Source organism: Saccoglossus kowalevskii, chromosome 11, assembly GCF_978046115.1.
Source record: "Saccoglossus kowalevskii chromosome 11, keSacKowa6.1, whole genome shotgun sequence".
NCBI lineage: Eukaryota > Metazoa > Hemichordata > Enteropneusta > Harrimaniidae > Saccoglossus > Saccoglossus kowalevskii.
In genome coordinates, this window is record NC_140651.1 from 36,677,076 (window position 1) to 36,694,833 (window position 17,758).

The window sequence follows — 17,758 nt, forward strand, 5'->3', positions numbered from 1 at the left end:
ACCAAAATGTACAGTAATGTGACCAATGCTGAACCATAATGTACAGCCATGGGACCAATGCTGAACCATGTGCCGCCATATGAGCAATGCTGAACCATAATGTACTGCCATGTGACCAATGCTGAACTATAATGTACAGCCATGTGATCAATGCCGAACCATAATATACAGCCATTTGACAAAAGCTGAAACATAATGTACTGCCATGTGACCAATACTGAACCATAATGAACTCCCATGTGACTAATGCAGAACCATAATGTACTGCCATGTGACCAATATTAAACCATAATGTACAGCCATGTGACCAATTCTGAACCATAATGTACAGCCATGTGACCAATGCTGAACCATAATGTACAGCCATGTGACCAATGCTGAACCATAATGTACAGCCATGTGTCCAATGCTGAACCATAATGTACAGCCATGTGACCAATGCTGAACCATAATGTAGTGCCATGTGACAAATGTTGAACAGTAATGTACAGCCATGTGACCAATGCTGAACCATAATGTACAGCCATGTGACCAATGCTGAACCGTAATGTACAGCCATGTGACCAATGCTGAACCATAATGTACAGTAATGTGACCAATGCTGAACCATAATGTACAGCCATGTGCCCAATGCTGAACCATGTGCCGCCATATGCGCAATGCTGAACCATAATGTACTGCCATGTGACCAATGCTGAACCACAACGTACTGTCATGTGACCAGTACTGAACCACAACTTACTGCCATGTGACCAATACTGAACCATAATGTACAGCCATGTGACCAATGCTGAACCATAATGTACAGCCATGTGTTCAATACTGAACCATAATGTACAGCCATGTGACCAATACTGAACCATAATGTACAGCCATGTGACCAATGATGAACCACAATGTGCTGCCATGTGACCAATGATGAACCACAATGTCCTGCCATGTGGCCAATGATGAACCACAATGTACAGCCATGTGACAATGCTAATACATAATGTACTGCCATGTGACCAATGCTGGACCATAATGTACAGCCAAGTGACCAATGCTGAATCACAATGTACTGCCATGTGACCAATACTGAACCACAATGTACAGCCATGTGACCAATGCTGAACCATAATGTACAGCCATGTGACCAATGCTGAACCATAATGTACAGCCATGTGACCAATGCTGAACCATAATGTACAGCCATGTGACCAATGCTGAACCGAAATGTACTGCCATGTGACCAATGCTGAACTATAATGTACAGCCATGTGACCAATGCTGAACCATAATGTACAGCCATATGACCAATGCTGAACCACAATGTACTGCCATGTGACCAATACTGAACCATAATGTACAGCCATATGACCAATACTGAACAATAATGTACTGCAATGTGACCAATGCTGAACCATAATGTACAGCCATGTGACCAATGCTGAACCATAATGTACAGCCATGTGACCAATGCTGAACCACAACGTACTGTCATGTGACCAATACTGAACCACAAATTACTGCCATGTGACCAATACTGAACCATAAAGTACAGCCATGTGACCAATGCTGAACCATAAAGTACAGCCATGTGACCAATGCTGAACCAAAATGTACTGCCATGTGACCAATGCTGAACCAAAATGTACTGCCATGTGACCAATGCTGAACCATAATGTACAGCCATGTGACCAATGCTGAACCATAATGTACAGCCATGTGACCAATGCTGAACCATAATGTACAGCCATGTGACCAATACTGAACCATAAAGTACAGCCATGTGACCAATACTGAAACATAAAGTACAGCCATGTGACCAATGCTGAACCAAAATGTACAGCCATATGACCAATGCTGAATCATAATGTACAGCCAAGTGACCAATGCTTAACCACAATGTACTGCCATGTGACCAATGCTGAACTATAATGTACAGCCATGTGACCAATGCTGAACCATAATGTACAGCCATGTATGTGACCAATGCTGAACCATAATGTACGGCCATGTGACCAATGCTGAACCATAATGTACAGCCATATGACCAATGCTGAACCACAATGTACTGCCATGTGACCAATACTGAACCATAATGTACAGCCATGTGACCAATGCTGAACCATAATGTACAGCCATGTGACCAATGCTGAACCATAATGTACAGCCATGTGACCAATGCTGAACCACAACATACTGTCATGTGACCAATACTGAACCACAACTTACTGCCATGTGACCAATACTGAACCACAACTTACTGCCATGTGACCAATACTGAACCATACAGTACAGCCATGTGACCAATACTGAAACATAAAGTACAGCCACGTGACCAATGCTTAACCACAATGTACTGCCATGTGACCAATGCTGAACCATAATGTACAGCCATGTGACCAATACTGAACCATAATGTACAGCAATATGACCAATACTGAACAATAATGTACTGCAATGTGACCAATGCTGAACCATAATGTACAGCCATGTGACCAATGCTGAACCATAATGTACAGCCATGTGACCAATGCTGAACCACAATGTACTGTCATGTGACCAATACTGAACCACAACTTACTGCCATGTGACCAATACTGAACCATAAAGTACAGCCATGTGACCAATGCTGAACCATAAAGTACAGCCATGTGACCAATGCTGAACCATAAAGTACAGCCATGTGACCAATGCTGAACCATAAAGTACAGCCATGTGACCAATGCTGAACCAAAATGTACAGCCATATGACCAATGCTGAATCATAATGTACAGCCAAGTGACCAATGCTTAACCACAATGTACTGCCATGTGACCAATGCTGAACCATAATGTACAGCCATGTGACCAATACTGAACCACAACTTACTGCCATGTGACCAATACTGAACCATAAAGTACAGCCATGTGACCAATACTGAAACAAAGTACAGCCATGTGACCAATACTGAAACATAAAGTACAGCCATGTGACCAATGCTGAACCAAAATGTACAGCCATATGACCAATGCTGAATCATAATGTACAGCCAAGTGACCAATGCTTAACCACAATGTACTGCCATGTGACCAATGCTGAACCATAATGTACAGCCATGTGACAAATGCTGAACCATAATGTACAGCCATGTGACCAATGCTGAACCATAATGTACGGCCATGTGACCAAAGATGAACCATAATGTACTGCCATGTGACCAATACTAAACCATAATGTACTGCCATGTGGCCAATGATGAATCATAATGTACAGCCATGTGACCAATGATGAACCACAATGTACAGCCATGTGACCAATACTAAACCATAATGTACAGCCATGTGACCAATGCTGAACCACAATGTACTGCCATGTGACCAATACTAAACCATAATGTACAGCCATGTGACCAATGATGAACCACAATGTACTGCCATGTGGTCAATGATGAATCATAATGTACAGCCATGTGACCAATGATGAACCACAATGTACAGCCATGTGACCAATACTAAACCATAATGTACAGCCATGTGACCAATGATGAACCACAATGTACAGCCATGTGACCAACCAACTGGATGATTTTAAACACTGTGACATAAAGAATACCCTGGAATTATGGTTCATATCCAAAAAACACCAAACACTGCAAATACATGACATGTGTGTGTGAAATTGAAATGACCAGACAATTTGATGGACAGATGAAGATGTAACCAAGTCCCATTTTTGAAATTTTATCTGAGATAAAATCTAGGTTTTGGTTTTTTGAGAATAATTTTTCACTTAATTTGAGTTTTCGCCATTGTTTTTATTATGAAGTTGCACATGTATACATATTGTATGAGACTAATAGGGAGCCTTGTTTGAATGTCATGAATCCTGATGCCCAATTATATGTTTTCAAACAATGTCCCAAACTTTTATGTACATTCATTGCAAAATATCTCTAACATGTGAAATGCAATCATTGAAGATTGGCTAGAAAATCAACCTAATTTTAATTGCAGATGCCCACTGCAAGTAAATGTAGCAATCTTGCACTTCAAAAATATATGATGTTGGTGCAGTGGAAGTAAAACACTTGATTGGATGAGAAGTTTACTCAAAGGTGACAAAAGTTGAGATGACACAAAATACTCATAAAAAACTTCTTATTTTATTCAGATTACAACAACATGCAAGGATGCTGTTTATAAAAGAAAATGTTTATTACCTGGGGAAAAAAATATTCTGTCCGTGAATCAGTTATGTCCTTTTTTCAAAGATGATTTTAATCAAAATTTGTAATGTATTTGACAATTATTGATAGCCACAACCTCAATACTAAAGTACAAAAGGTTTGGTACCATTGTTTACATTATTATTACAGGGATTGCACCTAGTGCTCATGGGTAATTTCAAATCCCAAACTGTGCCTTCGTGCACTATGCAAACTAATGTTTATAACCCACCTCCTTAATCTCCTGAAACAGCAACTGATATAAAAAATTTTTTGAAATGATTACAAAAATGCTTCTTTAGATACAATTGATAGACCAAACTGGACAATCATAGTTTTAAGCAATAACCCTGAATGAAAACTGAATAAATGCCATCTTAGTCTACCAGCAAGATACATAATTTTCTTCATATTTTTTTACATTTAACGGGGGGAAATAGACATATCACAAGCAGATATGTCATGCTGTCTGGACTAGATTTAATCCTAGTTATGATGCTTTGAGGCCAAACTGCGACTCCTAAAAGATTTTGATGGTGGCTACATGTATTTGGGGTGTGATGTTTATATGTCATTGTTCTTATTCAAAACAGACCATGCCCCATGAAAAAAATGCTGATTTAAAATGGCGGGGAATGTATTCAAAATACCTGTCAATCACTGTGTGAGTTAATAAAATGTTTATAGATATTCATTCAATCTACAACTATTTACAAACAGTTTAAAGTAGTTTGTCTAGTCAATGGTAACATTAGCAAAACAAGGTGCAAAAGAAATATCACATTTGTTTTTGTTCATATACACTCCACCATTTTTGTTTTTTATACAATATGATACACTAGCTCTGATTGGGTGCATGTTTTCCAGACACATGCAATCAGATGCATATATTTTACCATTTTTTTGGGGGGGGGTATGTTCATATCTGGTTCATGAAACTGTGCTTCTGATGCTGCGATAAGGATGATAACAAATTTACAGTCAAAGCATAATGTCAAAGTTAGATAAACTAGATAAAAATGACTGTTACTATTTGAATCTAAATATTACAGTAGACCCAATATTCACTGTCATTATGATGTTTCAACATTGTTTACTGTAGTTTCTGTATCTTTGAATCCTGTTCAAGGAATGATTGCCAGCCTTTAAGCCTTTCTTCTCTTTCTCTACTTGTCTCTTCTACTTGATAATCCGTTTGTCCATCCCAGGTATTAGCAATGATTTGCCGTTTAGCAAACCACCTACAAAACCAGATCAAAAAATACAATAGTTGTTCAACTGGAACAAGTCAGTTTCCAATTTGGCCTGAACAATACCCCTAAAATGTGCTTGAACCACAAAACAATGTTGCTTGAAGCTTTATCCCATAATACTATTCCAAGTTAAAATGAAATAGGTTAATGCAAAGCAAAAGTGGCATATTTTGATCCAAAATGACACCTTTAAAACACTTTGATTGTGAAATATTGTCTATCAATATATGTTATCTATTGTGTATTTCACCATTCCGGACCCGTATCACATTTTACTAAGATTACAAAAAGCAAAATGACTGCAAGCCTGTTCTCTTTTCTCTGATCACATGCATAATATATGCAATCAAATTGGATATGCAAATCACTGGTCATGTTTGTAATGTATGGTCAATAATTGACTAATCTAACTAACAACAAAATAGCAAAAAATTAAATTCAAATGACGTTTGCAAATTTGCAATTGTATGAAATGTTTTGTATTCAAACTCAAGTGATGCCTCCAGTATAGTAAGCATGTACCGGCTTATTTGGTATGGCGTTTTTTTTTTATTTTTTGACTATAAACTAGAAAACAGTTTATTTCAGGAAAATTTCACAAAAATCAAGTAAAGACAAGATTCACACCATTATTTTTCATTACATACCGTCCATTTAATGCAGCAATGCAAACATCTGCTTCCTCAGGTTCTTTGAATTTAACTGAAGCCACACCATCTGGATGTCTCTAAAAATATGATGATATGAAATTAAAAAAAGGAGTAGAAAAGAAACATTAAATCAAGCAGCCTCCAGGCTGAGATAGCTCCGTTGTTAGCAGTGCACATTTCAATTAAACAATTGAAGATATCATCACGATATGAACAAATCTGAGAGAGGTCTACCTGGGGTATCTATATGTATAATATCAAAGCAATCAGACTTGCGTTATTTTAACAAGAAGTCGAAAATATCACTTTTACCAAAAATGACAAAAATATTCATCAAAACAAGCCATACATGGCACAGTGCCCATTAGTTATTAAATTTAAGGTTTATAGTTTTGTTTACAGTAATATAGCTGGAATATAACCATGTCAGGAATATGATTATGATGATTGTTTAACATTAAAATGATTGACATTTGTATCTGATCGTCAAACAAGTACTTGTCCATATTGAGAGATATTGCTCTGGAACAGCATTCAAAATCAGCCATTTTAAATACATGTATATATCTATAACATGATGTATAACGAATATATCAAATTTGAACATAATCAGTCAAAGCATGTCAAGAGATATGGCTCTAGAAGCCCAATCATTAAAACAAAATGACCGCCAGTCAGCTATTTTGAATCGAATCTGAAATACAAGACATGAAATGTCACAGTCCCCGTTATTTGATTATAGAGTAAAGGTAGTACAAGGAACATCTGCAAACAGGTGAATAAATATGTACTCTTTGTGGGTACAACTCATCATGAAGTGATTTCCCATAATCTAGTTTTGTACTGACAACTAAAAACTTTCACTGATCCATGTTCAGAATCTCAGAGTACACAAGTGCAACACAACTATTTGTCATACATGTATACTTGCTCAAGAAACTGCATTCATAAATCTGAGTGAACCTTGATGTACATGACTTCTTTGTTAATCAAGTCTTAGTATATTACCAGGACCTGAGTTTGTTTCAACATCACCACTGGGTATCAGAATCATTCTCATGTTGTCAAATACAATTTGTTATTAACACAGTAAGGTTTATTATTTAAAATGTATTCATTGTACATAGAACAACATCTGTTAATTTAAACAATTGTAAAAGCTATGTTTTCAGAGCAAGTAAAGGTTGGTCTGCTCATAACCTTCAATGGAGAAGTAACAATAATTGTTTGAAGTCTTTTTAGTGCAGTGATATTATTGCATTTCAATCATTATTAATGGGTATAAAATACTGTAAACCATTTAATTTTCACTTCTAGATATATTCAGGATTTTATGAAATTTGTGTACAACATTTCAATAAAGTCCCTGACACTCCATGTTCTGGGAACCCAGAAATAATTGCCTTGCGAAATTGAAGCAGTTCACAGCACCACTGTAAAAAAAAAAAAAAGTTTAAAATGAGTATTGTCCAAGATATACACATGTGGATTCATAAGACATATGTACCAATCTGGGTGGTTCTAGAGATTAGTATCACAAGATTTTACTCTTCGTGATTCAATATCAGTCCTATGTATAACGCTGTGTTGATCAGGCGAACTAATTGACAATGGCCCTATGCAATCACAGTAGTTTTGTATTCTTGCAATTCGACCATGGAAAAATATTTGTTTTTGAAAGTGGCCAAGATCATTGGTACATTTTTTATTGCTCAATCACTTGACCCTGTATGGCACAAGATTGCAAGCTTCTATCATAAAAATGGGTTATTTATTTGATGCAACGAAACATGCATTCACAGCAGACGGAAATTCGTTTGAGATGTTACTGGATTTTTGTATTCAGTCTTCCATTTCAACCACCATCATCACTTAGTAAGCTGTGATTGCGCATTGGGATACTGTCTGTGCATAAATGCGCAGTGTAGTGCCACCAGAAAACCAATTGCTTGAGAATATTTTGCACCATTACGTCATTTCAAATATTATATTAATTCACAGACAGCAAAATAAAGATTTTCAATAACATACAAGTTTTCCCACAGTTGATGATTGTATGGCAATTACATGCCTTCGCCAGTTTTACTTTGGAAGAAGTTGGAAACATAACAGAAAAGGGGCTACATCTTGTTTTTTTTTGAATTTTAATCAAGCATGATTTTTTAATTTTTTTTTTTACAAATGTCTATTTTAGAAACAAAAACAATAAATGTGTAGGTAGGCATTTTAACAATTGCACAATTAATATTGGATGAAAACGTCATTACCGATATAAATCATTCTGTTCAAACAATTAAAAATAAGATCACATTTAATTTAGTCAGTTTTCATAATGAAATGCATAATAACATGTACTTATAAATTTGAATAAGGTTCAACGGCCTTTTCATTTAGTGCCAATTTATACACCATAAAACCTCTGGTTTAGGTGTCACACTCAGAGAAGAGTGAAAGGCCTTTGGTTCATAGGCACTGCGAAATGTTGGAATTGAACCCCCCCCCCCCCCCCAAAAAAAAATCACATAATGTAATATGCATTATTTTTTTATAATTTTGTTGATAACGAATATAAAGTATGTTCTAAAAGAAGTTTTGAATAAATACATACACTAATACATTGCTTAGTGGTTAGTACCGCGATACCGGTAGCAAATGATCACGGTAGCACAATCTGGTCATTCTGTTTCGCAAGTGAATAACTTACTTGTTTTCGAAGTATTGCAATTGTTGATTATTATTCAGTAATGATTATAATAACGCACAAACAATTAATTCGTTGAATTTTTATGAATTGGAAGTAATATTCAACTTAGTTTCATCGTAAACGAATGATTTCGATCAAATGTAAATGCTCGATACAATACAATATCCGCCATGTTCCCATTTACACGTGGCTCATTTAAATATGTTAATGACGGTTCAGTGACCTCGTGGTAAACGCAACGCGGTACTGTAGAGATTCACCGATGTTGTACAAGATCTTTATTGCTTTGATTTTGACGGGGAAAACGGCATGATTTTTTTTTTTTAATCCAAAAATTAGTTGTTTTCAAAAAATAAACTGAGCATTCAAAAAATAATTTAACATTGTTCACAGAAATAACAGCTCATTGTCGAAACGAAGCTTACCCATTCATGCTATTCACAATAACATCATACTCTTGGATACCGTAGGTGTCCATGACTACGGTAAATGAAATATCCAAAATATTAAAAAATCAAAGAAAGCTTAGAAAGAACTCCCGTGTGCTGAGAGTTTTGGAGACACATTAAAAATTAATTCAAAATTACTTATACTTTAGATATTGATGGAATAGCTGAAAACTAATTATGCAAATAAGGTAACTAATATGAACAGATTTAGGTGTAAAACTAATAAAGTCTGCACAATGTACCAAGTTTCATTGGAATGTGATTAGAACCAAAAAAATATTAACTATTATGCTAATTAGAGAATTAATATGAACAGATTTTAACCCAAAATTAATCAGGCTGTCTATTGTCCTAGAGCATTTATGTACCAAGTTTTATTCAAATGTGATGATCAATACTTGAGATATTAGTATTAATTAATTATGTTAATTAGGTGATTAAGAAGCATAAATATTTAGCAAAAACTAATATGGTGTATAGTCTTAGGTTCATTGAAATGTGATGGGTGCTATTTAAAAGTTTCATTGAAATCCAATGAGTGGTTTTTAGACATCAGTGCAACAGCCATAGAACAGCAAAAAATTAACTAATTATGCAAATTAGGTAATTAATAGGCACAATTTTTTATCTCAAAATTAATCAGGTCTCTGCATAGTCCTAGAATATCTATGTCGCAAGTCTCATTGAAATGTGATGATTAGTACTTGAGATATCAGGTGAAAAGCTGAAAATTAACTAATTATGCTAATAAGGTGATTAATATGCACAAATATTTACCAAAAAACTAATTAGGTCTCTGCACAGTCCTCAAGTAACTATGTACCAAGTTTCATTGAAACTTGGTCATTACTACTCGAAATATCAAAAGCTGAAAGTAAATTAATTATGCAAATTAGGTAATTAATATGTACTGATATTACCCTAAAAACCATCAGGTCTGTGCAGTGTCATAGGACACCTATGTACCAAGTTTTATTGAAATGTTATGATTAGTACTTGAGATATCAGTGGAAAAGCTGAAAATCGATTAATCATTATGTAAATTAGGTAATTAATAATATTAACAGATTTTTACCCAAAACTAATCAAATCTGTGCATTAGTTCAGAGCATCTATGTGCCAGGTTTCATTGAAATCCAATGAGTGGTTCTTCAAAAATCAGTGGAAAAGTCATAGAACAGCTTAAATTCAGTTCATTATCATGCAAATTAGGTAATTAATATTCATAGATTTTTACCCAAAACTAATCAAATCTGCGCACTAGTTCAGAGCATCCATGTGCCAAATTTCATCAAAATCCAATGAGTGGTTCTTCAGATATCAGTGGAACAGTCTTGAAACAGCTAAAAATCAGCTAATTATCATGCAAATTAGGTAATTAATATTCATAGATTTTTACCAAAACCTAATCAACTCTGCGCATTATCCCAGAGCATATATGTACAAAGTTTCATCAAAATTTGATTAGTGGTTCTTGAGATAACGGTGGAACAAAAAAAGTGACATACATACATACATACATACATACAGACATACAGACAGGGTAACTGCAAAGACTCCCTTTTGTGCTTCGCACACGGGAGTCAAAAAAAACTGCCGAAAAAACGCCGGGCGATTTCATAGTCTGTTGCAGACTTCTCGACTGACCGTCCATACACGTGTTGTCACTGTACATCCGCCATTTTGAATCGCAGGAGATCGGCAAAATCTTCATTACAACTAACAGTTTAATGCTCACAACATAAAAAATACGAATATAATCATAGGCAACCTACTATTATATAACGAATAAATTGATCGATACAGGGACACTCCCCCCGAGTTGTGGATATTTCGGAAATCGCGACACAAGCAAAAGACCGGATAACGATTTACTGTAGTTGAAAACTATGTCCCCATGTACAATAATTTGACAGTTTACAAACTAGTTTCGTAGATTGGAGACAATTGTTTGCTTTTTTGGCTTTTCACAAGAATATAAAGTTGGCAATCATAATATTCACGTCCGTCACGGAATGTTTGGCAATCGTACCCAATATACATTCAATTTTGCTGAAACTGGAGAACTTACCTTTGCAAACACGTTTCTTATGCCGCCTTCTTGAAGTTCTTGAAATCAAATAAAGTTACTAGTTCTTCTAGTAACTAGTGAATGAGACCACTGAGCCAAACAGAATACATGTATAAATAGTACTATAATAAATTGCACGCAATGGAGAAATCACATGCCGTAATAACAGCAGCATTACTCACAGATCTAATCTACTGTAAAATATTTTATTTCAGCTGGATTATCATTCGCTGAAAAGACTTTTTCTGGGTGTTTTGTATTGAATTTATTTTCATTGATTTTTGACAAGTTGACTGTAAAATATAAGAAAAGGGTATATTCACTAGATTTTATTTTAACTGAAACATTCCTTCAGCAAAAATAGCAAAAAAATGTTGCAAGCAAAAATAAAGTATTTTACAGTAATTAATTTATTCTGAGCATGCGCAGACGTTCTGTCAATGTTGCCGGGAGAGGTAATTTTTGATGAAAATCGTGAAAAAGACCCACTTGGGATTTTCAGATCTGGAAAAAAAATTACGTGCATACTCAGCAGAGACTTGTTCATCAACCTGCCAAGTTTCACTGATATCTGCTGTAGAATTTGTTGGAGACGGAAAAATGGACATAACCTGAATTATAAAGTCCCCTTTTCAGGCTGCGCCTGAACGGGGACTAAAAATAAAAGGATGTGCATCAGGAACCCATAATGTCTAACGTATGTACCAAGTTTGAACAAAATCCATCCATAAATGCCAGAAATGCTTGATATTTGATGATTTTTTTAGCACAAAAATGGCCACCATTCGGCCATTTTAAATAGGATCGTCAAACCAATATATCTGTATATCTATGACATGATGTATAATGAATATATAAAATTTGAACATAATCAGTCAAAGCAAGTCAGAGATATTGCAGTAGAACCACATTCAAATAGAGCAATCGGCCATTTTGAATCTTATCTGAAAAACAAAATGATGTGCATCAAGGTCCTATAATGTCCAATGTATATACCAAGTTTGAACAAAATCCATCTGTAGACAGCTGAGAAATTAATTTTGATGATTTTTCAGTACAAAAATGGCTTCCATTCGGCCATCTTGAATCAGATCCTGAAACAAATTGATGTGCATATGTATAATGTAATGTATGATGTATGTGTGAAGTTTGATTGTGATTGGTCCAGGCATTTTTAAGATACAGGTTCAGACGGACGGACGCACAGAAGCATGGACGAATGCACTCATAGAGGTCAAAACACAAGTCCTCGTTTTCGGACTGCGAAATAAACAAATCTGAGAGAGGTCTACCTGAGGTACCTATATGTATAATATCAAAGCAATTGGACTTGCAGTTTTTAACAAGAAGTCGAAAATATCACTTTTACCGAAAATTACAAAAATATTCATCAAAATTAGAGAATTGAAGAAATTAGAGAATTGAAGATATCATCACAAAATGATCAAATCTAAGAGAAGTCTGCCCAAGGTACATATATACCAAGTATCAAAGCAATAAAAATTCAAGAATCTACAAAATCAACAGAGGAGCTATAAAATATCAATCATACATGATTGCATACATTAAACTATGTTTCTATGGTCAAAATAGTAATAGTTAACAATTCAGTGGACAAAAAATTTTTGGTTTATTGGTTTAATAGTCTAGAGCAAATACCTCTTCTCATTGGTATTTGCCTTAATTCATCGCCTATTTAAAGAATGGAAGGCTCAAAATTAGTGCCATGGTAGAAGTTGTCAACCAGCGCGCCCAGAATTCGCAGGTTTCAAAAAGTTATCACCTGATATCACTTGTTGGTGAGCTGATTGATACAAGTGATGTCACAGGTTAGTATGTAAAAAGTACAAACTAATTTCCTTAATGTGGGTGTATCTAAGCACTAAATCACTAGAGTAACAGTAGTGTGCTTTGCGTAATGGTATTCAAAATCATGGTGTAATGGTGTAATTAACAATTCAGTATTCAAAAACATGGTGTAATGGTGTAATTAACAATTCAGTATTCAAAACCATGGTGTAATGGTGTAATTAACAGTTCAGTATTCAAAACCATGGTGTAATGGTGTAATTAACAATTCAGTATTCAAAACCATGGTGTAATGGTGTAATTAACAATTCAGTATTCAAAACCATGGTGTAATAGTGTAATTAACAGTTCAGTATTCAAAACCATGGTGTAATGGTGTAATTAACAATTCAGTATTCAAAACCATGGTGTAATGGTGTAATTAACAATTCAGTATTCAAAACCATGGTGTAATGGTGTAATTAACAATTCAGTATTCAAAACCATGGTGTAATGGTGTAATTAACAATTCAGTATTCAAAACCATGGTGTAATGGTGTAATTAACAATTCAGTATTCAAAACCATGGTGTAATGGTGTAATTAACAATTCAGTATTCAAAACCATGGTGTAATGGTGTAATTAACAATTCAGAATTCAAAACCATGGTGTAATGGTGTAATTAACAATTCAGTATTCAAAACCATGGTGTAATGGTGTAATTAACAATTCAGTATTCAAAACCATGGTGTAATGGTGCAATTAACAATTCAGTATTCAAAACCATGGTGTAATGGTGTAATTAACAATTCAGTATTCAAAACCATGGTGTAATGGTGTAATTAACAATTCAGTATTCAAAACCATGGTGTAATGGTGTAATTAACAATTCAGTATTCAAAACCATGGTGTAATGGTGCAATTAACAATTCAGTATTCAAAACCATGGTGTAATGGTGTAATTAACAATTCAGTATTCAAAACCATGGTGTAATGGTGTAATTAACAATTCAGTATTCAAAACCATGGTGTAATGGTGTAATTAACAATTCAGTATTCAAAACCATGGTGTAATGGTGTAATTAACAATTCAGTATTCAAAACCATGGTGTAATGGTGTAATTAACAATTCAGTATTCAAAACCATGGTGTAATTGTATGTTTGTAACTAACAATTCAGTATTCAAAACTATGGTGTAACTGTGTGTTTGTAACTAACAATTCAGTATTCAAAACCATGGTGTAACTGTGTGTTTGTAAATAACAATCCAGTATTCAAAACTATGGCGTAATTGTAACTAACAATTCAGTATTCAAAACCATGGTGTAATTGTGTGTTTGTAACTAACAATTCAGTATTCAAAACCATGGTGTAATTGTGTGTTTGTAACTAACAATTCAGTATTCAAAACCATAGTGTATTTGTAACTTAACAATTCAGTATTCAAAACCATGGTGTAGTTGTGTGTTTGTAACTAACAATTCAGTATTCAAAACCGTGGTGTATTTGTATGTTTGTAACTAACAATTCAGTATTCAAAACCATGGTGTAATTGTGTAATCAACAATTCAGTATTCAAAACCATGGTGTAATGGTGTAATTAACAATTCAGTATTCAAAACCATGGTGTAATGGTGCAATTAACAATTCAGTATTCAAAATCATGGTGTAATGGTGCAATTAACAATTCAGTATTCAAAATCATGGTGTAATGGTGTAATTAACAATTCAGTATTCAAAACCATGGTGTAATGGTGTAATTAACAATTCAGTATTCAAAAACATCGTGTAATGGTGTAATTAACAATTCAGTATTCAAAAACATCGTGTAATGGTGTAATTAACAATTCAGTATTCAAAACGATGGTGTAATGGTGTAATTAACAATTCAGTATTCAAAACGATGGTGTAATGGTGTAATTAACAATTCAGTATTCAAAACCATGGTGTAATGGTGTAATTAACAATTCAGTATTCAAAACCATGGTGTAATGGTGTAACTAACAATTCAGTATTCAAAAACATGGTGTAATGGTGTAATTAACAATTCAGTATTCAAAACCACGGTGTAATGGTGTAATTACCAATTCAGTATTCAAAACCATGGTGTAATGGTGTAATTAACAATTCAGTATTCAAAACCATGGTGTAATTAACAATTCAGTATTCAAAACCATGGTGTAATTAACAATTCAGTATTCAAAACCATGGTGTAATGGTGTAATTAACAATTCAGTATTCAAAACCATGGTGTAATGGTGTAATTAACAGTTCAGTATTCAAAACCATGGTGTAATGGTGTAATTAACAATTCAGTATTCAAAACCATGGTGTAATGGTGTAATTAACAATTCAGTATTCAAAAACGTGGTGTAATGGTGTAATTAACAATTTAGTATTCAAAACCATGGTGTAATGGTGTAATTAACAATTCAGTATTCAAAACCATGGTGTAATTGTATGTTTGTAACTAACAATTCAGTATTCAAAACTATGGTGTAACTGTGTGTTTGTAACTAACAATTCAGTATTCAAAACCATGGTGTAACTGTGTGTTTGTAAATAACAATCCAGTATTCAAAACCATGGTGTAGTTGTGTGTTTGTAACTAACAATTCAGTATTCAAAACCATGGTGTAATTGTGTAATCAACAATTCAGTATTCAAAACCATGGTGTAATGGTGTAATTAACAATTCAGTATTCAAAACCATGGTGTAATGGTGTAATTAACAATTCAGAATTCAAAACCATAGTGTAATGGTGTAATTAACAATTCAGTATTCAAAAACATGGTGTAATGGTGTAATTAACAATTCAGTATTCAAAACCATGGTGTAATGGTGTAATTAACAATTCAGTATTCAAAACCATGGTGTAATGGTGTAATTAACAATTCAGTATTCAAAACCATGGTGTAATGGTGTAATTAACAATTCAGTATTCAAAACCATGGTGTAATGGTGTAATTAACAATTCAGTATTCAAAACCATGGTGTAATTAACAATTCAGTATTCAAAACCATGGTGTAATGGTGTAATTAACAATTCAGTATTCAAAACCATGGTGTAATGGTGTAATTAACAGTTCAGTATTCAAAACCATGGTGTAATGGTGTAATTAACAATTCAGTATTCAAAACCATGGTGTAATGGTGTAATTAACAATTCAGTATTCAAAAACATGGTGTAATAGTGTAATTAACAATTCAGTATTCAAAACCATGGTGTAATGGTGTAATTAACAATTCAGTATTCAAAACCATGGTGTAATGGTGTAATTAACAATTCAGTATTCAAAACCATGGTGTAATGGTGTAATTAACAATTCAGTATTCAAAACCATGGTGTAATGGTGTAATTAACAATTCAGTATGCAAAACCATGGTGTAATGGTGTAATTAACAATTCAGTATTCAAAACCATGGTGTAATTAACAATTCAGTATTCAAAACCATGGTGTAATGGTGTAATTAACAATTCAGTATTCAAAACCATGGTGTAATTGTATGTTTGTAACTAACAATTCAGTATTCAAAACTATGGTGTAACTGTGTGTTTGTAACTAACAATTCAGTATTCAAAACCATGGTGTAACTGTGTGTTTGTAAATAACAATCCAGTATTCAAAACTATGGCGTAATTGTAACTAACAATTCAGTATTCAAAACCATGGTGTAATTGTGTGTTTGTAACTAACAATTCAGTATTCAAAACCATGGTGTAATTGTGTGTTTGTAGCTAACAATTCAGTATTCAAAACCATAGTGTATTTGTAACTAACAATTCAGTATTCAAAACCATGGTGTAGTTGTGTGTTTGTAACTAACAATTCAGTATTCAAAACCATGGTGTAGTTGTGTGTTTGTAACTAACAATTCAGTATTCAAAACCATGGTGTAAGTGTGCAACTAACAATCCAGTATTCAAAACTATGGCGTAATTGTAACTAACAATTCAGTATTCAAAACCATGGTGTAATTGTGTGTTTGTAACTAACAATTCAGTATTCAAAACCATGGTGTAATTGTGTGTTTGTAGCTAACAATTCAGTATTCAAAACCATAGTGTATTTGTAACTAACAATTCAGTATTCAAAACCATGGTGTAGTTGTGTGTTTGTAACTAACAATTCAGTATTCAAAACCATGGTGTAGTTGTGTGTTTGTAACTAACAATTCAGTATTCAAAACCATGGTGTAAGTGTGCAACTAACAATTCAGTATTCAAAACCATGGTGTAATTGTGTAACTAACAATTCAGTATTCAAAACCATAGTGCAATTGTGTAACTAACAATTCAGTATTCAAAACCATGGTGTATTTGTATGTTTGTAACTAACAATTCAGTATTCAAAACTATGGTGTAATTGTGTAACTAACAATTCAGTATTCAAAACCATGGTGTAATTGTGTAACTAACAATTCAGTATTCAAAACCATAGTGCAATTGTGTAACTAACAATTCAGTATTCAAAACCATGGTGTATTTGTATGTTTGTAACTAACAATTCAGTATTCAAAACTATGGTGTAACTGTGTGTTTGTAAATAACAATTCAGTATTCAAAACTATGGTGTAAGTGTGTAACTAACAATTCGGTATTCAAAACCATGGTGTAGTTGTGTGTTTGTAACTAATAATTCAGTAT

General features: G+C 34.0%; 1 protein-coding gene across 1 annotated transcript in view; it reads right to left on the bottom strand.

Annotated features, from left to right (window-relative positions):
- Window positions 1–4,108: 4,108 nt before the first annotated feature.
- The window catches only part of LOC100379084 (17S U2 SnRNP complex component HTATSF1-like), a 66,927-nt gene continuing 53,277 nt past the window's right edge, over window positions 4,109–17,758 (bottom strand). The window contains exons 9-10 of the mRNA XM_085505160.1: window positions 6,094–6,173; window positions 4,109–5,434 (exon numbers count right to left, since the gene is read on the bottom strand). Of these exons, the coding sequence (XP_085361286.1) occupies window positions 5,287–5,434; window positions 6,094–6,173 (228 nt within the window). The 3' untranslated portion in view covers window positions 4,109–5,286. The remainder of the gene's footprint in view (window positions 5,435–6,093; window positions 6,174–17,758) is intronic.